Below are 25137 nucleotides of genomic sequence, written 5' to 3'. Positions count from 1 at the left end.
TTTCTCTTCTCGCTTCATTTCATTCATTTGATCCTCAATCGCTGATACTCTTTCTTCCAGTTGATCGAGTCGGTTACTGAAGCTTGTGCATTTGTCACGTATTTCTCATGTCATGGTTTTCATCTCTTTCATTTCATTTAGGACCTTCTCTGCATTAATTATTCTAGCCATCAATTCTTCCACTTTTTTGTCAAGATTTTTAGTTTCTTTGCGCTGGGTACGTAATTCCTCCTTGGGGCCTGTCTTATGCGTATTGGAGACGGGGTGGAGTTAGGGAGGAAGTATGTGTTTGACTACTCAACACCAAGGTTCTAAACTGAATTGGGGAAACAGGTGACAGCAAATGCGATTGTAAATTCACATTTGCTCTGTAGGTACATTTGTCCCAGCTCCGTTATTTAGGGCGATTTCTTCTTAGAGTTCTCACTTTGGTTGAACTTTGGGCGTTGTCTCCTATTTCCTCCATGCTCGTTGACTAAGTTTAGCAAATGCTCTCAAGGCGAAAGCCAGCTTACTGATGCGTCTAATAAGATGTTCTTTTTCCTCCTAGCATATTTGTTGTATTTAGAGTGTCAGTAGCTCCTAAAATACATTGTTGCTGGAAACAGAATGAGATCTTGTTCTTTAGAGACTGAATCATACTGTCAGTAACTATTTCCTATAGCCTCAAAAGTCTGTAAGTATTCTAGAATCACTGTGTCTTAGTCCATTTGTGCTGCTATAACAGAATACCTGAGACTGGGTAATTTATAAACAAAGGAAGTTTATTTCTCACAGTTCTAGAGGCTGCAAGTTCAAGGTCAGAGTTCTAGCAGGTTGAATGTCCAGTGAGAGCTAAATCTCTGCTTCCGAGATGGTGCCTTGTTGCTGTATCCTCACATGGCGGAAAGAATAGAAGGGAATGAACGTACTACCTCAAGTTCTTTTTTAAGGACCCCAATCCCTTCCAAGCCCTCATGACTTAATCACCTCCTGAAGACTCCACCTTTAAATACTATCACATTGGTGATTAAGTTTTAACGTATTTTGGGGAACACACTCAGACCATAGCACACACTGTTACTATGTAATACTATAATTGTCTTTAATAAAAGTGCTTGGGGCTGGGCACAGTGGCTCATGCCTGTAATCCCAGCACTTTGGGGGACTGAGGTGAGTGGATCACTTGAGGTTGGGAGTTCAAGACTAGCCTGGCTGACGTGGTAAAACCCTGGCTAAACCCTGGTAAAACCCTGGCTAAATAAAAAAATTAGCCAGGCATGATGGCGTTTACCTGTAATCCCAGCTACTCAGGAAGCTGAGGCAGGAGGCTGACTTGAACCGGAGAGGCTGAGGTTGTAGTAAGCCAAGATCACGCCACTGCACTCCAGCCTGGGCAACAGAGGGAGAGACTGTTACTTTTCTTTTTCTTTTTTGGGAGAGAGGGTCTTGCTCTGTTGCCCAGGCTGGGATGCAGTGGCACAATCGTGGCTCACTGCGGCCTTGACCTCCTGGGCTCAAGCTATCCTCCTTCCTCAGCCTCTGGAGTAGCTGGAACTACTGGCACGAGCCACAATGCCCAGCTAATCTTTCAATTTTTTGTAGAACGGGGTCTCCCTGTGTTGCTCAGGGTGGTCTCAAACTCCTGGGTGCAAAGGATCCTCACTCCTCAGCCTTGCAGGTGTTGAGATTACAGGCATAAGCCACCATGCCTGGCCAACATTAATTAGTTTTGAGAGTGGAATATCCAATTATCATTAATGAATTTTGTCACCCACCGTGGGGGATTGTGAATATTGTTTTAGAAACTGTTTTTGTGGGTCTGGTATAAGACCCACACATGCCTTTGGAAATAGTTTTAGATATTCACTTTTTCTTTTGATAGACTTGCTTATTGGACAGTTTTCTGCAGTCTGAGGAATAGGGCCAATTTGACTGTCAGTCTTTTGTGGATTAAGTGAGAGTGCCATCTAGTGGGAGAAAAAACTAATACAAGTTTTTTAAACTTTAGAATATGCAGTGGAAATTATTTCTTGTGCTAAGTTATGTTCTCCAGAAGTCCACAGCACTAAAAAAGTGGGAACTGTATGTTGGAAGGTGAGAGAAGTGGAAGATAGTAGTCTTGCAGAACAGTAGCAAGCATATAATAGGGACCTGATAAGTGGCAGTTATTGCCCTGATTCTTCTTGCATGGAAGGTGGTGATCAAGTTAAATAATAGGTAAATTAGGAGCTTCTCTGACAGATATTTGTGATTAATACATGTAAGATTCTATTGTCATTTTTTGACTGTGTGATATATAGATATTATAAATTTTATTCTTTTTTTTTTTTTTTTTTTTTTTTTGGTCTTTAACCCTGTTACTCAGGACCCACCCCTCGTCCCCAACAAAATCTGTTACCAGTTTCTAGTATATCCTTCTTAAAATATTTCACTCTATTATAAACATGTATGTATATTTCTACCCCTTGGCATACTCATTCACTTAACAGATAGTGTGTCTACTACGTACCTGGCATTCTTCTAGGTGGGATAAAGCAGTGATTCTCATATTCAGTGTAAGGTATGCCTATTCTACATATTGTTCTGTACCTTGCTTTTTTCATCAATAATAAGTTTCCCTCTAATGACTGCTATAGCTGCATCCCACAAATTTATTCAATTCAAAATACACCCTTGTGATTTCTGCTTTGGTCCATGGATTATTTAGAAGCATGTTTAATTTCTAAATGTTAAGAAATTTTAAAAATATCTTTGTTATTAATTTCTAATTTAATTTGGTTGTGATAAGAGAACACGCTCTATATGCTATCATTCCTTTAAATTTGTTCAGACTTGCTTTATGGCCCAGCATATGGTCTCTCTTACTGAATGTTCCACACTGATTTAGAATGAAGTACTCTGTTATTGTTGGAGTGTTACATAATTGCCATTTGAGTCAAGTTGGTTGATTGTATTGTTCAGGTCTTTTAAATCCTTATTTATTTTGTCTGTTAATTCTGTCAATTACTGAAAGAAGAAGAATGAAATTTCTACCTGTAGTTCAGGGTTGTCTCTCTCCAGTTCTGTCAGGTTTTGCTTCAGGTATTTTTATGTGGTTATTAGGTGCATACACATTAGGTTTTTAATGTGTTATTGATAGTTTGGCTTCTTTATCATTATGAAGTATTGTTCTTTGTCCCTGATAATGTTTTTAATAATTGTAATTTTCTTATGGTTAATGTTTAAATGTTATGGGTTTTCCCACCCTTTTTCTTTAAATATAAAAACATAGGTTAAAAGTGGATTTCTTCTGTATAGCACTTTCTTGATTTTTCCTTTTCTCAACCTCTCTAACAATCTTTTCCTGTAATCTTAATGTCTTTTTTAAAAAAATCAGTTTCACTTTTTCTTTCAAAATAGAGTATGAAAAACTGTTGTCTTTTTAGCTTGTGATTATTTGCCATTTTCTTTTTTAAAATTTTACATACAAATAGTGTATAATAATGATATAAAATTCACAAGATATGAAAGAGTTTATATTGAAGGGTTACTCTCCTTGCCTTCCTATACCCCTACTATTATATTCCATCTACAGAGGCAATGATTTTGTCTAATTGTGTACTGTTCCACACACGCTATAACCATTTATAAGCAGATATGAATGTGTTCTTTTTGCTTTCACCCACATTATTGTATATTATATATGCTAGTTATATAAATCTTCTTTGTATAACTTTTTTAGTTGTGAAATGTACCATACACAGAAAATTACATAAACTTACAGGTACAGTATAACAAATAGTTATATAATGAACACCTGTGTGATCATCAGCCAGATGAAAATACAGAAAGAAGACATCCGGATATCATTTCTTAGTTACAACTCCCTACCCGAGAGGTAACCACTCTCCTGTCCTTTATGATAATCATTTCCTAGCTTTTCTTTTTGCTGTTACCACTTATACTTACATCCCTAAACAGTGTAGTTTATATTTACCAGTTTTTGAAATTTATATAAATGGAGCAAAACATATCTTTTTCTTTTTTAAATGTGTTTTTTTGCTTTCTTCACTCAGTCATGTTCATAACATTCACTTATTGCCTATAAGGATAATTTATTTTCATTTCTATAGATGTCATTGTATGAATGTACCGTAAGAAAACACATTGTAGGAAAGTGTTTTTCAAATTTTACTGTTGGTGGGCGCTGGATCATTTCCAGTTTATTATCATGCAAATAATAGTGCTATAGTGTGCTTGTATGTGTGTGCTCTTATACTTAAGCACTTGTGTCTAGGTACACAATTAGGAGTAGAGTTGCTAGATCACAGGGTATGCTGCTCTTACATGTTAATGGATAATTCCGAAGTACTGTACTTTTCCAAAGTACTGCAGTAAAATTTTATTTCATGCCTCCATAGACTTCTCAACCCTGGGGATTGTGTGACTGCTAATTTGGTAGTCATGTAGTATTTTTCCATTGTGTTTGAGTTACTAATGAATTAATATATTTTTTGTCTTATGAAGTAATTGTATATAATTATTTTGCCCATTTTTCTTTTGGGTTGCATACTTTTTTTTTTTTTTTTAACAATTAGTATTCTTCATTGGAGATGGAAAATATACAAATGTGTATATGTGTGTGGGTGGCCAATATCTTTTCAGACTCTGTAACTTCATTGTTTTTATGAGCAGAGGTTCTGGGATTTAACATAGTCAAATGTATTGGTCTTTATGGTCAGTACTTTTTTCACAGGAACATGAAAATATTCTCCATAAGCTCTATACCTTTCCCTTTTACATTTAGGTCTTTACTCCACTCGTACAATTGTGGGAATAAAAATTGTCGTAGTCTTTCTGTGGGCAGTTTGATAATACATATCAAAATTTTGAATGTGCATATCCTTTAATCCAAGAATTCTACTTTAAGAAATTTAGCTTGGCCAAATACATTAAACATTGTACAAAGATGTTTATGTGTGTATATGTACATGCCAACACAACATTTTCTACTCATTCTATGGCAAATAAGTGCAAAGGGTAAAGGTATCCCTGTTGAGTGATATCATCAGCCGCCTGTATTTTGCCAAGTGCATAACAGTATAATATAATCTTTATCAGTCACTGTGGAGCTGTAAGGAAAGTGTCTTACCCAAATGGATTTTATATAATTACTTTGAAAACTCTCATGTAATTTTATTATCACATTTATTATAAATTAGGTGGATATTATTAGCACATTTTAAGATGGAAGGGTCAAGTGATAGACTGCAGAATCATTGAAAAAACTTTGTGGTAAAAATGTTTAATATCTAAGGCTATTATAACAGTGAAATAAATAGAGATTGTATTGAATTCTGTAAGATCTTAAGTTTGGTACTATTTTTTTTAAGCAGAGAACACAGTAGATTAGGAAAGAATGCTTATTTATTTGCATTTTGGATACCTCTAGAACAGTGGTTTTCAATGGAGTGGAAGAGGGGACAATTTCGTACTCCTGGGGATATTTGAGAGATGGGCAATCTCTGGAAACATTTTAGATTGTTATAATTTGGGACTGTGGGTTGGGTGGGGACAATGGTGCCAGTGGGTAGAGGCCAGGAATGCTGCTAAACATCCTTCAGTGGACAGGAAAGCCCCTACAGATTTATCTGGCCCAAAATGTCATTAGTGTCAATATCGAGAAACCCTGCTTTAGAATGATTGTTTCTATGCGTTTATAATAACTTATTATCAACATTGCTAGGTTCCTGTGGCTCTCTCTGAACACGTAAAGCCACCTTCAGCATGCTGCCACTGTTCTGCTTCTGTCAGTTGTGTGGTTTACCAAGAGCTTATTGTGTTTGTTTGCCTGCTTATTTATGTAAAATCAGTTAAATATGAACACAAACGATTGATAAGATTATATAAAGGATACAGTTGGTTTTTTTCTATGCAAACAAAAGTGACTGCTTTGGAAAAACTCAGGAAGGAGAAAACACTTAAAAAAAGCTGTAGAATGGAGTGAGTAAATTGTTTTACTCATAAACAACTGTAAATTGTTTGTAAACAAATTGTTTTACTCAGTCCATTCCACAGTGGTTTTTTGTTTGTTTGTTTGTTTTGGTGTTTTCTCCTTCCTGGGTTGTCGTTGTCTCCTCCTAGTTTGAAGAGTAGGAGTAGGAGGGTGGAAATCATGGAATTCAAGGAGGATTCTCCACTTAGCAAGTGCTGATAGATTTTTTTTTTTTTTTTTTTTTTTTTTTTTTTTTTTTTTTTTTTTTTTTGAGACGGAGTCTCGCTCTGTCACCCAGGCTGGAGTGCAGTGGCCGGATCTCAGCTCACTGCAAGCTCCGCCTCCCGGGTTCACGCCATTCTCCGGCCTCAGCCTCCCAAGTAGCTGGGACTACAGGCGCCCGCCACCTCGCCCGGCTAGTTTTTTTGTATTTAATAGAGACGGGGTTTCACCGTGTTAGCCAGGATGGTCTCGATCTCCTGACCTCATGATCCGCCCGTCTCGGCCTCCCAAAGTGCTGGGATTACAGGCTAGAGCCACCGCGCCCGGCCGATAGATTTTTTTTCTTCTATTTAACCAAACCTGGAAATTACTTAAAATCTATGAATGTGGTTTAGATAGGGAAGATGATGAGGATTCCAGTCAGTGAGTATGTCCTCAAAGAATGCTGGCAAACAAATCTGTATGTTTTTACTTAAAATGTCTTGTTTCCCATTGACAACTGACTGCCAGCTCCAATCACATAAAAAAAAATTCTATCTACAGTGAATGTTACAGAATTTGAGAGTAATACTGGAAAAAATGTTATCAACCACTTATTATGATTCAGAGATATACTACATAGAAATTATGATTAGATTATATAGGCTTGTGTATTTGTTGCAGGTAATCTTTTATCTTTAAACATTTCAGATTATTGATTCTTTGTCGTCCTTCAGATTAACTCTTCCATTTTATTTGTAACTCTCCCTTGCCTCACCTTTTTTTTAATAGTTAAATTTGCCTAAAGATGTATCAGTAATTCAGTTATTTGAACTACAAAAAGTTAGAAAGGCACCTTATACTGAAGATATCAAAAGTTTCATTTATCACTAATGTATCTAATCCAAGAAAATATCATGAACAGCCATTTTAAAAATAAGATTCCCACTTCAATGAATGAGGTTAATATTCTAGTCCCTGATTTAATTCCATATGTTCCTTTACAGTAACCATTAAAGTATAAATGCAATATTTAATTTTTTAAAAAGTAAATGTTACTATTGAAAGAAGAATGCCCATGAGCATCATGGGAGAAAATATCAGGCGTAATTCTCCTTCCAGATGGCACCGCTACAGGTGAGGCAGCAGCCTGTGAAATTACAGTCTGAATTACACTGCAGATGAGCGGGGCATTTGGACCAAAGCCTTCTGGTATCAGTAATAAATGACTTGGTTCAGAACCAAGGACAATTCCCAGGAATTTAAAGGCTGTTGTATCACATAGGGAGCCTATAGTAAAATGAAGTTTAGCAAAGGGGAAAGTTGAGAGAAAGGACAATGACCATTAGCAATACATATATGAATCTTTTCATCTGCTAATATTTTTAACTGGATATTTTATCTCATGAATGTCTTATTCTATATATATTCTAGTATGTGCATTGATTTTTCCAAACTAATATTTTCACAATGAATGGTGGCTAAGAGCCAGTTGCCAACTGAGATATTACTCTGAAATGATCGCACACCTGTTGTAAATTCTAATCTTGTTTAATATGGTCTATGAAAATTTTTCATTTTTGGAATGCTTGAATCCTTAATTACAAATGTAGTATAATACACATACTAAATCTTACTTTCAATTAGGCAAATCAATTTAAGAGGCAACATACAAGGGCAATTCAGAACTTGTGTAGTGAGATCAAGGTTCAAATTCTGTCTCATTCACTCCCCAATTTATGTGACTGAACTATTATTTTAGATCTCAACTTAACATAAATAAATTAAATTGGAATAACAATAAGTGGTGCTTTGGGGAAGAATTAAATGAAATAATTTTTATAGAGGCATTACAATGAATTTTAACAATTATCACCACCATTATTTGTCAGTTTTAATTTTAGAAAACAAAATATCGGCCGGGCGTGGTGGCTCAAGCCTGTAATCCCAGCACTTTGGGAGGCCGAGACGGGCACATCATGAGGTCAGGAGATCGAGACCATCCTGGCTAACACGGTGAAACTCCATCTCTACTAAAAAATACAAAAAACTAGCCAGGCGAGGTGACGGGCGCCTGTAGCCCCAGCTACTTGGGAGGCTGAGGCAGGAGAATGGTGTAAATCCGGGAGGTGGAGCTTGCAGTGAGCCGAGATTGTGCCACTGCACTCCAGCCTGGGAGACAGAGCGAGACTCCGTCTCAAAAAAAAAAGAGGAAAAGAAAACAAAATATCATTTTAAAATAACATTTTAATTTGTACCACAAAAAATAACAAAAAGCAAGCAGTTTCCTTTTAACAAATATATTACATATAGTATTAATAACTTTTATTCATTTATTCATTTTAAAGTTATATATTGAGTTCCTACTATCTACCAGACACATTTTCAGCCTTCAGGAATATAGCTTCAAACAATATGACAAAATCCTTAGTCTTGGAGCTGTTAGTTTTGTAAGGAGACAAAATAATAACAAAAATAAATAGTATTTTAATTCATACGTGCTATGATGAAATACAAAGCAGGATAAATAAATGGAGCTTGATGAAAGAAAAAGAAAGGATATTTTATGTAGGAACATCAGAGAAATTCTTTGTGACGAGGTAACAGCAGAGCTGAAAGATAGAGCCAGAATACTAGAAAACAATTTGACAATGACAAATCAGTACAAACTTTTTTGGGCTTTTGTCTAAAAAGGATTGGACTGTAATTAATACTTAATTTGTACTAAAGTGTTAATTTTATTTATTTTATTTTAAGTTTTAAAACACAGCAATCTTGCAAATAGGGACCATTTTTTTCACCAAATCTGTTAATGTGTTTTACCAGCCAGTCTTTTCCTCATAAGATAAATAGATGCCTTCCATTTAATAATTCCTTGGCATAAATTATAATTCACTATAAGCAACAGTTGAATGCCTATTTATAAGCATTTGTGTGCGTAATCTACATGGATATGTCAGATTGGTAAAGATTTCTTAGTTGAATCCCATAAGTCCCTTGTTCTTTGAATACATAGATAATATTAATGGGGAACTAACTTGTGAGAATTTTACATGTTACTGAAGTACTCTATCCAGAAAAACAAGTTTCTGTCAAAGCCTTAAGTTTCCTAAAGTAACATATTGATAAACAAGCTTTGTTCCTAAGCCTTTGTTTAATAGGCAGTTATTTTTGTATCAATGAATTAGTGTGTTGGGAGGAATAGGTCAATACCAATGTAGAGTTGCCGGCATTCAGTCCAGTTCCTTCATAAGTGATTCAAGCATGAGAGCTGTATTTTCTATAAATTAAAATTGCTGTTACTCTCTTGTGAAGATTATCCATTCTGAGTTTGCAGGTTTTTCTTATTCTAGAGAAACCTTTAAAATATTTTTTGTTAATGTGGTTAAAGAATACTTATAGTTACCCCACTGGTCATTTATTTGTGCACAGAACAAATGAGTGAATGAGGACTGTTTTGATATAGAATGCTAAAGTAAAGGTAAAATTAATGTTAGTTCACCCTAAGCAATAAGGTGTGCTATGTGCTGAGCACTTGGCTTTCCCTGCTGCATAGGGCTGTTGGGTGGTTGGACCCTAGAAGGAGAAAGACTGACTGAAACTGAGAGTGGTTTCTCAGTCATGATTATTTGTCATTTGTTTAATAAACTGTGAAGCACAGTATTAGAATGTAGTGTGTTTGTGACACCAATAGTAGCAAATTCTTTTTTCATTTGTACTGTATCATTATCCTTTCTTGGTAGAGGATTCATTATCATACTGTAAAATCGGTAGTATACCAGGATCATGTTTCATGAATTATATTTCCATAAACACTAGTTCTGCAAGGTGTTGATAGATGTTAAGTAGAAAAAAAGGTCTGTAGTCAGAAAGTAGGTAATACTGGGTTAAAATATGTTCAGCAGTTCTGTTTGCCATAACAACTGCTCAGAACTTTTAGTGTGCTTGTGCGCATTATGAATCTCTAGTAGGAGGATATGGCAGCTGGCATTTCTTAAACCTTTTTGACTAAGGATCCCTCTCCTTTCTTGTTTCTGTTTATTTTATTTTATTTTATTTTATTTTTTAATACCTAAAAGAAAGTCACTATACAGGAAATTATTTGGGAAATGGTTTTCTAGACTAGAGTTTCTCAACCTTAGCACTATTGACATTTTGGGCCAGGCCGTTCTTTCTTGTGAGAAGCTGTCCTGTGCATTGTAGGATGTTTACCAACATACCTTGGCTCTACCCAGTAGATGCCAGTAGCATCTCCTTCATCCCTCACCCCTAGTTGCAACAATCAAAAATTACTCAGACATTGCCACATGTTCCCCAGCGGGCAAAATCAAGTGGAGAACCACTGCTCTAGATGGATGTTGCATCATTCCAGGGAGTTATGGGGCTTGTTAATAATTTCTTTCCGAACTTTTTTTAACGAGGAAGAAAGAGTAGTCTGGAAAGTAGAATCATAGGTAAAGAACATGCAGTATATTCTACCACAGTAAACTTTCTGAGTTCACTTTATAAGCTGGCCTGATTTTCCAATAACTTTTACTGCAAAAAAAAAGTTTCAGATTTTGCAGAATATTATTACATCTATGGCAGAAACAAAAAACTATTTTGTAATTAAAAGAATAGCACCTATGTTTAAATTGACCTGCTTATGACAGTATTGCACATTTCTAAACTTTTTTTCCCCCTCTTTTTATGCAGGGCTATTTTCTTCTGTTTGAGTCTATGTTAGATTCTGTCCTTTATGCAAAGAACAAATACTTGGCAAAAGGAGGCTCAGGTGAGTAGAAAATTCTGGTTAATAATCTAATTTTAGTCTAGCAGAACCAAATGAACCTTTGGATTTCAAATAAACTATGCATGGCTGAGGAAGTTCCTGATAGAGATGAAAGATGTTTCCATTACAAGAAGCTTTAAGACATTTGTTTACTATATTGTTGAAAGTAGAATATTATATGAGATATGGAGGACTCCAAGGTAATGGTATTCTCAAGAATGCTTTTATTAAAAGGTCCTTTTAATAAATATCTGAAGGCTAGGTTTTGGAAGCTTTTTGATATTCAAACTCAAATCTAACAAACTCCTTTCTATTTTTAATCCTCATATCATTTAGTTCCCTTTTTTCCCAATGGCATGTTTCAGTCTAAGTTGGAGATTATTCACAGCTTCACTAAATATGAAAACCCGACTTCTCTGTGATTTTCTGAGAACATTTTAAGTAGTGACTGGTTTCTAATACGTTTTAAAAGTACAGCATACCCAATCCACATATAAAGGGACCCTAATAAATTTGGAAGGCTTTCTTTTCATGTCTCTGGAAAACATTTAATCATATTAACTCTGCATACTCAGAGTGAGATTCTGTTTTTACAGACCTTCTGCTGTGAGCAATTGTGTCCATACAAAATAATTGTCTTTCAGGACAGGGATTATGTTTGTTTAGCTTAAACTCTTAAATGAGCTCCACAGCTTCTAGGATGTAGATGGAGCATCATACATGTTTATTGAATTGAATCATTTAAAGAATCATTAAAACTGAATTGAACAGCATGTTCCTCCTTCACTTACCTCCCTGCATCTTACCTTTCTCAAAGTTTCAGAATCAGCAAGTGGTTTCCATGGTCAGAATACAGTTGGTAAAACTGTCACATGAAAGGGGGGGTAGGCATTTCAAACTAGTGATGCAAAGGACTTGACCATAGTTATGCCTCCTACCATCCATGTTCTATGAAATTACTTTGGCAGTTCTAGTACAGTGAAAAATCAGTAAGACCAGCCCAGTGCAGTGGCTCACGCCTGTAATCCCAGCACTCTGGGAGGCCGAGGTAGGCGAATCACCTGAGGTCAGGAGTTCAAGACCAGCCTGACCAATATGGTGAAACCCCATCTCTACTAAAAAAAAAAAAAGAAAAAAAGAAAAAAAATCAAAAAATTAGCTGGGCGTGGTGGCGGGTTCCTGTAGTCCCAGGTACTCGAGAGGCTGAGACAGGAGAATTGCTTGAACCCAGGAGGCGGAGGTTGCAGTGAGAGGAGATCCTGCCACTGCACTCCAGCCTGGGTGACAGAGCAAGACTCTGTCTTAAAAAAAAAAAAAAAAAAAGTAAGGCTAAAACATAAGTACAGAGAAAATTCTCCAGAACAAGAGAGTTCTTTTTATAAGAGCATTTAAATGGATTGCCTTTCTTTTTCAAAATGTGCCCATTTTGTCACTTTATTTTCTGCAACCATTTCAAGATATGTTCCCAATCTCTGTCATGAACCTGACTAGAATTTTTAGGTATGTTTTACCCTGCAACAATTGGCTGCAACTTTCTATGATTGCAGCGGCTTTGTTTTTTTAATGAGTACTTACAGGTTGACTATCCCTTATCTAAAATGGTTGGGACCTGCAGTGTTTCAGATTTTGTGTTTTGGGGGGTTTTGGAGTACAGTTCTTTGCATTATACTTACTGGTTGAGCATCCTTATCTGAAAATCTGAAATCTGAAACGCTCCAATGAGCATTTCCTTTGGGTTCATGTCAGTGCTCAAAAAGTTTTAGAACATGGAGCATTTCAGATTTCAGATTTTCAGATTAGGAATACATAAACTGTAACATTTAATGACTTAAAAACAACATTATCCATCATTTGTTGACCATCTAGTGGCTGCCAGACAATATACTCTACCTTCATTTACGTTACTAGACATAATCCTCACAATAGCCCTTTGAGATTTTAGAAAGTCTCCTAAAAGTGTCCTGGATGACACATATTAAATGGCCAAACCATGATTTTTTTTAAACTCACATCTGCCAGCCTCCAAGATTCATGTTCTTTTTACTAAACCTTGTTTCCCTACTAAAATGTATTTTTAAAATGTGATTATTGCCTTGATGTTCTAGGGAAGATCCAAGTAACTGTTTCCAGACCTGCCTGACTTGATCTTATTGAGGAACTGACAGCAACTTAATACATTTAAATTGAATTCTCACTGAAATTCATTAAGAACGTACAGCAATGTGAACAATGACAGAGCTATTTCTTATCATCAGAAGGATAAAGTGGAGGCTTATATATCTAGCTCTTTCTATACTTTTATATAGCTAATATTAGTGTTAAGATAATACAGAAGTATATTTAAGAGAGGTCAGCATTTAACTCCTTAAGCAGTGCTTTTGAATGTTACTTGTTAACAGAATCAAGAGAAAGAAAGAAAATTCAGAAAAGAGTAACACACAATAGTTTAGTCTATTTGTGTTTTTGAGTACGTTTTAATGAATATCACCGGTCATTTAAATGCTCATTGTTTTATTGCAAAGCAAAGTTTTCCTTTATGTTTTTCTGAAGGAAAGATTTACCAAGTAATTAGTAGTATGAAGATTATAGAAAGAATGAATGCATTATGAGAGAGGGAGAATATTGAAGGCCCATACAAATGTGATGGGACCACAATTTATTTTTGCATGAGTTTAAATTCAATTTATGTCTCACCATACATATTATAGTGAGCAGTAAAGGCTTTATAAAACACAGTCAATAACTTGGATGTTCATCTACCCCATTATCAATCAAGCAGTTCCACTGTATTAGAGTTATGTATTTACTACCCTTACTTCTAAGAAAAGTAATTTTGTAAAGTTCATGAAAGCAGGTTTACTAGCAATGATTTCTACTATTTCTAGCTAATATTTACTAAGCACTAATTGTGTGTCAGGAATTGTAATGTTTTACATGCAGCCAACAAGAAATGAGGAGGAAAAGTGGGAAAATATTGTTTATGGCCAATGGGTGTTTTTACAACTACAATTAAGACTAAAATAAATGTATATTTTAGGATGGCAACAGAGAATATAAATGTTTTATATGCTAACAGTGTCAAATACTCCATCTCACAAAAATTGGAAAGGGAATGCAGACAGCAGGTAGAAGTGTTCACATTTTAATTGCTTTATCTTTAATAATAGAAACTTAAGGAATATTATTTAAAGCTGACAGATCAAGTAGTAGAATTATTAAGTACATTTAGCACTACAAAGTTAACATTAAATTGAGTGATGAGGTTGGTGGTGGCAGATCCTGTCTGTCTCTTGACCATGGTGGTGATTGCATAACTGTGTGACTTTATCAAAGCACATGTAAATATATACCAAAAAGAGTGAGTTTTGCTGCATATAAATTATACTTCAGAAAAGCGACTTTTAAAAACAGCTGAAGTAGCAATTCCCACCTTCTTCGGGTCAAATGAATTATTACATGATTTGATTCCTAATTTTTCTGAAAAATACTTTTCTTTAAAACCGTGTACTAACTCTATGCCCACCTCTGTACTTGTTATTAGTATTATCAGTGCAACTCTTTAACATACAGAAAAAAATTGGTGTGAAGAAAAGAGAAGGCCCAAGAGGGTGTGAGAAAAAGAAAAGGGAAGGGAAATGATAAGGGAAATATACTAATTTTAGTATTGCTTAAGGTAGGAGTTTAGTAAATAGTGTTGAAAAGAGAGAACTAAAGACATTATACTAAGGTTATACTTATAAAAGTTAGCTACTACAACAAAAATACAAAGATCTTTCTAAATATAAGGATTAATACTTTGGGAAAAAAATCAAAAGACCATGTAGTGAACTATTTCTTAAAAAAATTTATAGATACAGAAAAAATAACAGAAAATGGTAGCATCAGGAACATAAAACTGTTTCTTATATCAATAAGTGTAAATAGGCTAAATTTACCCATTAAAAGAAAAAGAATTTCAGATTGGCTCGCCAAAGAAAGCCCAATTCTGTGCACTTTGTAGAGCCACACCTAAAACAAAATAATTCAGAGAAGTTAAAATGTAAAGAATAAAGACATTCAGGTAAATGCAAACAAAATGGAAACAGCTGTCATGATATTGATACCAGGCAAGGGGGAATCAAAGCCAAAATATTATATAATCAATCATATTAATGGGAGTAGGGCTAAAGAGCAAAATCATGGGCCCTCTTTCATAGATAGCCAGGTGTGGTGGCGTGCACCTGTAGTCCTAGCTACTTGGGAGGCTGAGGTGGGAGGATCGTTTGAGCCCAGGAATTCAAGATTACAGTGAGCTATGATTGTACCACTGTACTCCAGCCTAGATGACAGAGACCCTGTGTACAAAAAAAAAAAAAAAGGATAAAATTAAGTTTACATAGAAAAATAAACAATGATAAGGAAGACTGAAATAGAAGGGTGCAGGATAGGGAGTAGCAGAAGGAATAGTGCTACCAAATATTAAAACACATTATAAAGCCTTAATAATTAAAACAATATATTATTGGTTCTTGAATGGAGAGATGCGTTGAAGAGAATGGTATAGACCTAACTATATGTGGCATCTCATGTAATTGAAGAAATGATTTACTGTAGCAAATTCTATTGAGACACTTGTGTAAAAAAAAAAAAAGTTTAATCCACACTATAAAATTGTACACTGAATTTCAAATCAAAGATTAAATGCAAGAGAAGTCAAATGCTAAAAATACTAGAAGGAAACATAAGGTTTATAAACTTGGGGGAAGGGAGTCTTTCTAAATAAGAACTTAAATTCAGAAACCCTGAAAGAAACATTGTAAATCTAATTGCATCTATATAAATTTCTAAATGGCAGAATATACTATAAGCAAAGTCACAAGAACAACTACATACTGAAAATAATTTTTCAATTTCTGTCACAACAAAAAGCTAATCTTTCCCACATATAAGTAGATTATATAAATAAATAGACTACAAACCCAATAGAAAATTGGACAAATAATTGAACGGTGGCTCACAAAAAAGGAAATACAGATGACTCTTAAACATGTGCTCAGTCTCCGTCATACTAAGAAAAATATCTTAAGAAATCTAGGCCGGGCGCGGTGGCTCAAGCCTGTAATCCCAGCACTTTGGGAGGCCGAGACGGGCACATTACGAGGTCAGGAGATCGAGACCATCCTGGCTAACCCAGTGAAACCCCGTCTCTACTAAAAACTACAAAAAAACTAGCCGGGCGAGGTGGCGGGCGCCTGTAGTCCCAGCTACTCAGGAGGCTGAGGCAGGAGAATGGCGTGAACCCGGGAGGCGGGGCTTGCAGTGAGCTGAGATCTGGCCACTGCACTCCAGCCTGGGTGACAGAGCAAGACTCCGTCTCAAAAAAAAAAAAAAAAGAAAAAGAAATCTTTGCTTTACTCAACGTCACACAGAATTTTCCTGTGTTTCCTTCTTGGAGTTTCAGTGTTTACATTTATGTCTATGATTTATTTCAAATTAATTTTTGTGTATAGTGTGAGGTAAAGTTAGATATTAATACTTTCTCACCCTTAATTGAAATGCTATTCTTTCCCATGAATTGCTTGGCATATCTTGAAAATTAATTGACCGTATTCGTGTAAGTCTATTTCTGTGTTCTTTTCATTTGATCTTTAAGGCTGTCTTTTCACCAGTACCATACTGTCTTAATTACTGTAACTTTATACTGAGTCTTGGTCAGGTAAGGACAGTCTCCCCATTTTGATCTTTTTAAAAATTGCTTTGATAGCTTGGTCATGTGGCAGGAGGGAGTTTAAAATAAATGTTAAAATCTGGCTATTTCTGCTTAAAAAAAAAGAGACTGCTAGAATTATGAAGGGATTGAATGAATATATCAATTTGGGAATGATCAACATTTTAATATTGAGTTGTCTAGTTCATGAGCATAATGTATCTTTTCATTTTTAAGTTGTCTTTTTTATTCTTTTTTAATGGAGTCTGTCTCTGTCACCCAGGCTAGAGTGCAGTGTCACGATCTTGGCTCACTGCAACCTTTGCCTCCTGGGTTCAAGCAATTCTCCTGCCTCAGCCTCTCGAGAAGCCGGAATTACAGGCGCCTGCCACCATGTCCAGCTAATTCTTTGTATTTTTAGTAGAGATGGGGTTTCAACATGGTGGCCAGGCTGGTCTTGATCTCTTCACCTTGCTTGCTTGGTTTCCTTTTGTGTTTTTGTTCTGTTTTTGCCTTGTCATCACATTCCTTTGCTCAGAGCAAAATAAGCTTAAATGTTACCATTTTCCTTACTTTGTCCTGAAATTTTATTTATCTCCACTCTTTTCAACCCCCTTTCTCCTTCTCTTCCAACAAGTACCGTTTACCTTAGGAACGTGGGGTTCCTCTTTCCTTTTCTTCCATTTGAAAAGCATTAAAATGTGGCATCATGCGTAATGGAAAGCGTATGGATTTCACAATTAGACCTTAAGGTGAATCTCTGCTATATCAGCTGACTAGTTATCTGGTTAGTTGAAGAAGACCAGGTATTTGGCCAGATTACTCTCTGCCCAAGTTACTCTCTGAATTTAAGTTTTTTTAATTTATAAAATGAAGATTATAATCCAACTTTGTAAAATTATTCAAAAGTCTAAATGAGATGCTTGACACAAAGTAGTTGCTTAATAAATATTAATTCCCAGTCTGAGTTACAACTGGTGCACATGAGATTAGCATTAGGTTTATACTTTATAAAAGTTAATGAAATGAATTTAAGCATTGTGGTATTAACACTTACCTTTTATTCAGCACTTCACATTTTCTACACGTTAACATAGATTATCTCAATATAATCAGCCACTGGCGTTGGTTCATAGTGCTTAAAGGATTCCTTTAGTATTTTCATAACTGTCTACTTCCTCATCTTCAGATCTGCTTTTTTCACATTTATTAGTTTGAGTTTGTTCAGTAATAGAGCGGTAGTATCATTTTCTATTTTTCAGCGTGTAATTTTTCAAAGCATATTACAGCTATATGTTAGCCTTAGCTAAGCTTTAGTGGGTCTACTCATTATTTATACATTAATGATGGGGAAATGAGTCCAATTTCCAAATAAATATTACTTTTTAAAGATACCTTTATTATATAAACTAGAAACTAATTTTTAAAACTCATTTAATTCCCATTTGGTGACTTTCTAGTACATTTTCTTTTACGCATACCAAGCATTTTTGCTACCATTGTTATTTCACTAAAATCTTCATATTGTTCATATATATTGTGGAAAAAAGTGGTTTATTTTGACTTATTATCTCCTTTGTTTTAAATCTTTTTACTCTGTGGTTATTTATACAAACAGTGATACAAAATTCCTAGTGTTTACTAGAAATTGTTTCTTTATGCACCTCTATCTTATCCTTTAGTGTCCAAAAGTTTATGAGGCATTTCTAAGGGATAAAGGATTTCCCATTTTTATCTATTCACCATGTGAGCCGTCCTAGTGACAAATGAATTCTGGGCAGTGAATCGAGAAGGACACAGATGTCAAAGCCATGAATTTATAAATGGTCTGTTAAGAGAGTGCTTTTGTCCAATCAGCGCTTTGTTAATTTCACCTACAAGAAGAAATAATTATTCAATTATAGCTTCTATCTGACAAAAATCAAATGACAAATGTGTCAGAATGTGAAGGTAAAGGGTTAGTCAGGATTCTGGCAGGTGGTCCAAGATTTTAGCCAGCTGTGAGGAGGTGGATATAGAACCAAATTGACCTATAACACTGATTATATATCCTTATGAATATTCATAGATCTTACTAACTGAAAGATTAAAAATAATTTATTTCCAAATTCTAGCAATATAAAAACTGCTTTTCTGTATGTTTGTGAAAGACAAATAATTTGAAAAATACACAACACCCAAAAATAAAATCATGTTCTTCTTTAGTTTCTCTTCTAATTACCAACATATTCAAAATTTTTATTACTTTTAGTAAGTTACGATTTTTTCTTATGAAAAAGTTATCTTTATTTTTATGCTGTCACTAATATATTAATATAGAACCAGAGATAAGTAAAATTTTTCAGTAAAAGGCCATATAGTAAATATTTTTCAGTTTTATAGGCCATATAGCCCCTGTCCCAGCTATTCAACTCTGCCACTGTAGCGCAGTGTGGCCATAGACAACATGTAAACAAATGAATGTGGTAGTGTTACAGCTAAACTTCATATATTAATACAAAAACTAGCAGCAGCCTGGATTTGACTATGGGCCACAGTCTGCTGACCCTGATAGAGAGACTGATGGCATTTTAAAACTTCAGTAAGATTTTAAAAGATATTCTAAAATAGCAGAACTGTATGAACTATGTTAAGTATCTTGAATGTCTGTGCACTGCACAACTCCGGAGAATATTCAGTTCCCATGAAGTATATAGTGTGAATGGCACTCGGACCATATGGTGGCCCTGATAATAACCTCCCTCCATTTCTGCTCATTTATGTCAAGGGTATCTGTATCTAGCCTGCTGCCTGTTTTGTAGATAAAGTTTTATTGAAACACAGCCATGCTTATTTGTTTACATATTGTCTGTGGCTTCTTTCACACCAACAATAGCAGAAAGCAGTAGTTTCAACAAAATTCAGTTTTGTCCACAAAACCTAAACTGGTAACTTCACAAAAAGTGTTTCCTGACCACCTGACTATACCCTTACTATGTTCCTCTTTAATGATGAAATGACAGGGCATAATGTGGGAAAGCTTCTATAATTATTCAGTCCAACAAAGGATATATCAGGAAGTTAGCCACATACCTAACGTTGCTTCCAAATTCTTATTTTTTTATTCAGTGTTTCTCATCTTAAGGATCTGGTTCAGGAAACTAAATATACTTCCTTATGGCTGATCCTCTTACTGAGTTAACATTTTCAATAACAAATCAGTTACTTTGAAGAATTTTTATAAGTCAAGAATTTAAACACAATCCAGAGGCTTTACCTGTTTGTGGAGGAAGGGGAGAGTTTGCATGGCCATGGACTCTGTTCTGGTGCAGCTGGCATACCTCCCTCACATGCCTATCAGGGAAGACTTGAGAAACTTCTTGTCAGTGACTTAGTACTAGGTAGTTTTTTCTGAGTATCTCACAAGTTAGATTTGGAAGCAGGTGCTTTGATGCCAGTAGATCTTATCATGGGCTTTGTTTGGAGAATAATTTAGTGCTGCTATTAGTGAATAATAAAATTGCTAAGGCTGTGTAAATAAATGTTTGGAGGAAGGAGGGGGTAATTTTTCTACTGTTTACACCTGAAAGCTAGTTAATACTCATTTTTTGTTTGTTTGTGCTGCATTTCTTTGGTACATTTATACTTGTTTCAGTTTGCTGATATGGGAACATGTGATTTATATTTTTAATTCATGAGTACCCTAAAAAAGTTGATATTTGAGATATGGGAAAGACAAAGTTAATTTTGTTATTTCTTTACTTGTTATTAGTGGAGAGTTTCTCCTTCAATCACTCTTTCCTTAACTCATGTAACACTTACCTTCTTGGTTCTCTTACTTTTGTGGCCCCAGCTTCTTGGTCAAGTTCCTTGAATTCTAGTATTCATCATCCACTCTCCCTAGGTCTCGTGAACTCCTGTTACTTATCTTTCATTTATATGCCTATAGTCTCCAAATTTATGTCTTCAACTTAGATAACCTCTTTTGAATTTCAGACCTTTGTATTCGGCTACATTTCAGACATTTTTATCTGTTTGTCCCTTAAGCACTAAATGCTCCTGTTCCTTTTGAATCTCCCCATATTTATGTCCTATTATAATATATACCGTCACAATCTGTGCTGTTACTGAAGCTAAATGCTGTCATCCTTGACCTTTTCTCCCACAGCCAGTCAGTCTCAAAGTCCTCTGAGTTCTACTTCATAAATATCCCTTGAATACGTCTCATCCTTTCCCTTCCCACAGCAATATCCTAGTTCAGATCACCTGGTTTATTTTAACGATCTCTTAATTTGTCTCAGTTTTCATCTTAGACTCTCCCATTATTCTCCACATTGCATTCTAGGTGGTTCATCTAAAATCAAAATCTAGTCATGTTGCTACCCTATGTAAAAATTTTTTACTGGATTATCATCATTCTTAGAATAAAGTCCAATTTACTCATTTGGTTTACTCAGCATGTAGTCTTTGGTCTCTATTTAACTTTCTAGCCTTTTGTCTATTTCTCTCTAAATTAGATTGTATATGGGCCATCCCATCTATTGTGACCCTTTATCCACACTGCTGCTCACTTTGCCTAGAATACGCTTTCCCTCCCCATTCCCAACTCACTGGGCTTCAGTTCTTATCTTATATATTATCCCTTCTCCCCTGCCCCAGCCAAGTCTGAATTAGCTAGTTTTGCCATGAGCTCCCTTAGTACCTTGTATGCGCTCACTCTTAGTATTTATTACCTCACAAATAACTCTGCATTTCTTCCTCAAAAATTGTCTAAATATAAGTTTATTGAGGGTAGTGATATGTGTCCATAGTCTGTAAATTAGACTGGCACATATGTCTGGCACATACTTTATGCTTATAAATATTTTTCTATTAAATGACAGTAATATGAAGTGGTCTTCTGTATAACGATAAAACCCCATTACATGATTTTCTTACATGCTACATATCTTTTTAAATGATTTGTCCTTTTCTGCATGTTTTTAGAGGAATATAGGAATAAGTAAAGATCTAGTACCTTTAAGTTAGCACACTTTAAGTTTTAATATCAATAAATATGTGTATTTCAGGATTGTTTAATTATATGATCCTATTTTAATTCAGACCCTATCATTGGAATCCCTGTTTTAATCTTATCATCATGATAATGGCTATCTGGGTTTTTTTTTTTTGTTTTTTTCTTTTGAGATGGCGTCTCGCTGTGTCTCCCAGACTGGAGTGCAGTGGCACGATCTCTGCTCACTGCAAGCTCCGCCTCCCTGGTTCACGCCATTCTCCTGCCTCAGCTACTTGACTCCCAAGTAGCTGGGACTAGAGGTACCCACCACCACACCCAGCTAATTTTTTTGTATTTTTAGTAGAGACAGGGTTTCACCGTGTTAGCCAGGATGGTTTCAATCTCGTGACCTCATGATCCACCCGCCTCGGCCTCCCAGAGTGCTGGGATTACAGGCGTGAGCCACCATGCCCGGCCAATAATGGGTATCTGTTTTTAAAAGAGGCTATAAGATGAAGCATGGTTGTTTTTCCTGATCTATACCTTCATTAATCTCCCATTGCTAGTAATCCTTACTGATGGATTTGATATTTATATTTAGCCTTTAAAAAAATATATTCCATAAGAAAAGGAGATAATGCTTAATTTTCGGGCATTTTATTTGTTACAGTCTACCCTGACATTTGCACTATCAGCCTTGTAGCAGTGAGTGATGTGAATAAACATGCTGATAGAATTGCTTTTTGGGATGATGTGTATGGCTTCAAGATGTCCTGCATGAAGAAAGCAGTTATTGCAGAAGCTGTTGTGGAAGTTTTAGATCCGAAGACTCTTATTTCAGAACCTTGTGGTATTAAGGTAGGTGTTTTGCTAACTTTATTTTTTATAATGGCATTGCTATTTTTCTTAGTTCAGCATTTGAAAATAATACATTGATTTTATATGTGGGCTTTCAAAACAGTACTTTTCCCATTGTAATCAGTCTAAAACAAATTGAGGTCATGTTTACCAGTTGACTATATCATCTCTTTGGAATCACTTCTCTATATATTAAAACTCCTTACACTCAGTTTTACAGTCCTTCAAATCTAACTCTGAACCAGTTAACAATTTATATTTACTTTGGCTTAATCAAGGTAAAAAGTCCTGCTGTATTATTAGTTCTGCTTCATCACCCCCTCCTAGCCTTATTTTAGCTTCTCATTTATAGCCAGATTATTCATTTGTGTCATATATTCCACACAGTTTAACTTCTCTCATTCAGATTTCTTCCAGCGTTTTCAGATGAATTACATGTAGTGAATTTGCCCATGAAACGAAAGCCCTACTAGGTTCAGATTTCTCAGTTAATTACTTTTGTATTTTGTCAACTTATTTTTTGCCATGTTAATCTCTGGTTTTATTGTGAATTTTTCTATGTTGAATTTACATAGGTTCACTAATAACTTTGCAGCAAAAAATAATACTGCTTAACTCCTTAATTTGTCTGTTTCAACTAGATAATCAAATCTAGAGCAATATGTTCAGTGTTAGGTTCAGGATATTGTCTTTTTTTTTGTCTCCTGAGACAGAGTCTCGCTGGCACCCAGGCTGGAGTGCAGTGGCGCGATCTCAGCTCACTGCAATCTCTCTGCCTCCCGGGTTCAAGCGGTTCCCCTGCCTCAGCCTCCCAAGTAGTTAGGACTATAGGCATGCACCACCATGCCTGGCTAATTTTTTGTATTTTAGTAGAGACGGGGTTTCACCATGTTGGCCAGGATGGTCTCGATCTCCTGACCTTGTGATCCGCCTGCCTCGGCCTCCCAAAGTGCTGTCTTCTCTTTTTAATCATGCTGTTACTTTCATATAGCATCAATATTTCTTCTCTGTACAAAGTATTTAGTACATATTTAGTTTTCTTAAATGGATACAGCATTAAAAGTTAGTATAGAGTAATAAACGTGAAGTTTCTTAACAAGAGCAGGCTGATTAAAAGTGCGTTCAGCTTTTAAGAAAAACAGTTTGCTTGATGGTTATAAGACTGTTCAGTGCTCTGGTACACTGATAGTAAAGGGTTTATTTGGGCTCTTTGGCTCAGGATAGGAGTGTACAGTTATGACCAACTAAGCCTTAAAGTTGAGCAGAAAGGGGAGAGTTGGTGGAGGTTGCTGATTTCTCTCTCTAGTGATCTCTGCTTAATGCAAAAACTACTATCAATAAATAGTTGAGATAGAAAAATTTAGAACTGAAAACAAGGTGTTAAAAAGTGTAGGTACTCCTTTCTTTTTTTAACATTTATTTACATTTATTTAAGTAAATAGTTTGTTCTGTATTCTCCAGTCCTCCCACAAACACATTGTACTGTTAAATTTTTTTCTCAAATTGTTTTCAATAGTGTCTCAGGTGTGTGGTTACATTAATTGCATTCACTGGGTTATGATCTTCTCCTGACTGGTCAGCTGATGATGGTCTTTACAGCACATTTCTGATTAGACTCCTGTAGTTGAAAGGTGATTCCATCCCTTCTCCAAAGTATATAATAGAGAAGGATTTGAAAAAGGCAGAATGGGAAAATAAAGATAATTTGCTATTTTTTTCTCCGGGTTGAATCTCCATAGTTTTGCTGTTTTGTTTGAATTGTGTGGTTTCTCCTCATATCTAACAAAACCTATCTTCAAATACAATTATAGACATGAATTTTAAAACAACTTTCTTTTCATTAGCCTGTGTTTTCAAGTTGGCAGTTCCTATAAATGTATTGACTGTTATCACACATAATTTATAGCAATTGTGGTGGGTGTACCATACACGATAGGCAAAATGTTAGGTGAAACACAGGAAAACATTTTTGGTTTGAAAGTATTTATTTTAGTGTGTCAGGAAAACTTTAGCACATTAGAGCTATGATTTGATAAATACTGTTGTTTACAAGGAGTCTAAGTTAAATGAATTTAAGGAAAAATTAACAAAATGATAGTAGTAGTACTCCTTAAACTTATAAATAATTCCAAAAACTAGCATGTAGTTAAAGTTTGCAAAACATTGGTTTCTAATAATCATTTGTGCATAAAAGAAGTAGTGTTTGTCTGGGTTGTTTTTGTTGTTTTGTTTTTTTTGGGCTTTTGGACTATTTTTACTAAACTCTTTCTTCACTCCTCTTTAATGGGTAGCATATAGATTGCCATACAACATCTATCTCAGATTTGGAGTTTTCATCAGATTTTACCCTGAAAATCACAAAGACATCCATGTGCACGGTAAGCTATTTTGTTCTGCTTTTACAAATTTCACTAGCAGTGCAGTTGATTGGCAGGCTAATGAGTTTAATTACCAGGCTTGTGACAAATGAAAACGACTATTGCCTCTGACAGTCTACCATTGCCTTTGCTAGGCCATTGAACAGATCCAATTAATAGGTCAGTAAACTTCAAAAAAGTTTAATTCAGTAGAAAAGGTATTAGGAAACCCTGTTTACATAATGATTTTTCTGTATAGAGTCTTCATCATTTCCTATCACGTGATTAGTCAAGAGTACTCAACTTTATCTTCAAAGACCAAAGTTCATACCG

General features: G+C 35.4%; 1 protein-coding gene across 3 annotated transcripts in view; it reads left to right on the top strand.

Annotated features, from left to right (window-relative positions):
* Window positions 1-25137, top strand: part of PRMT3 (protein arginine methyltransferase 3) — a 135598-nt gene that overhangs the window by 65357 nt on the left and 45104 nt on the right. For all 3 annotated transcript variants that reach the window (XM_025355887.1, XM_025355886.1, XM_025355885.1), the window contains 3 exons: window positions 10853-10931; window positions 22260-22447; window positions 24739-24825. In XM_025355887.1, coding sequence (XP_025211672.1) covers window positions 10853-10931; window positions 22260-22447; window positions 24739-24825 — 354 coding nt within the window. The remainder of the gene's footprint in view (window positions 1-10852; window positions 10932-22259; window positions 22448-24738; window positions 24826-25137) is intronic.

This window comes from Theropithecus gelada, chromosome 14 (genome assembly GCF_003255815.1).
Source record: "Theropithecus gelada isolate Dixy chromosome 14, Tgel_1.0, whole genome shotgun sequence".
NCBI lineage: Eukaryota > Metazoa > Chordata > Mammalia > Primates > Cercopithecidae > Theropithecus > Theropithecus gelada.
This window is presented reverse-complemented; position numbering and strand designations above follow the sequence as displayed.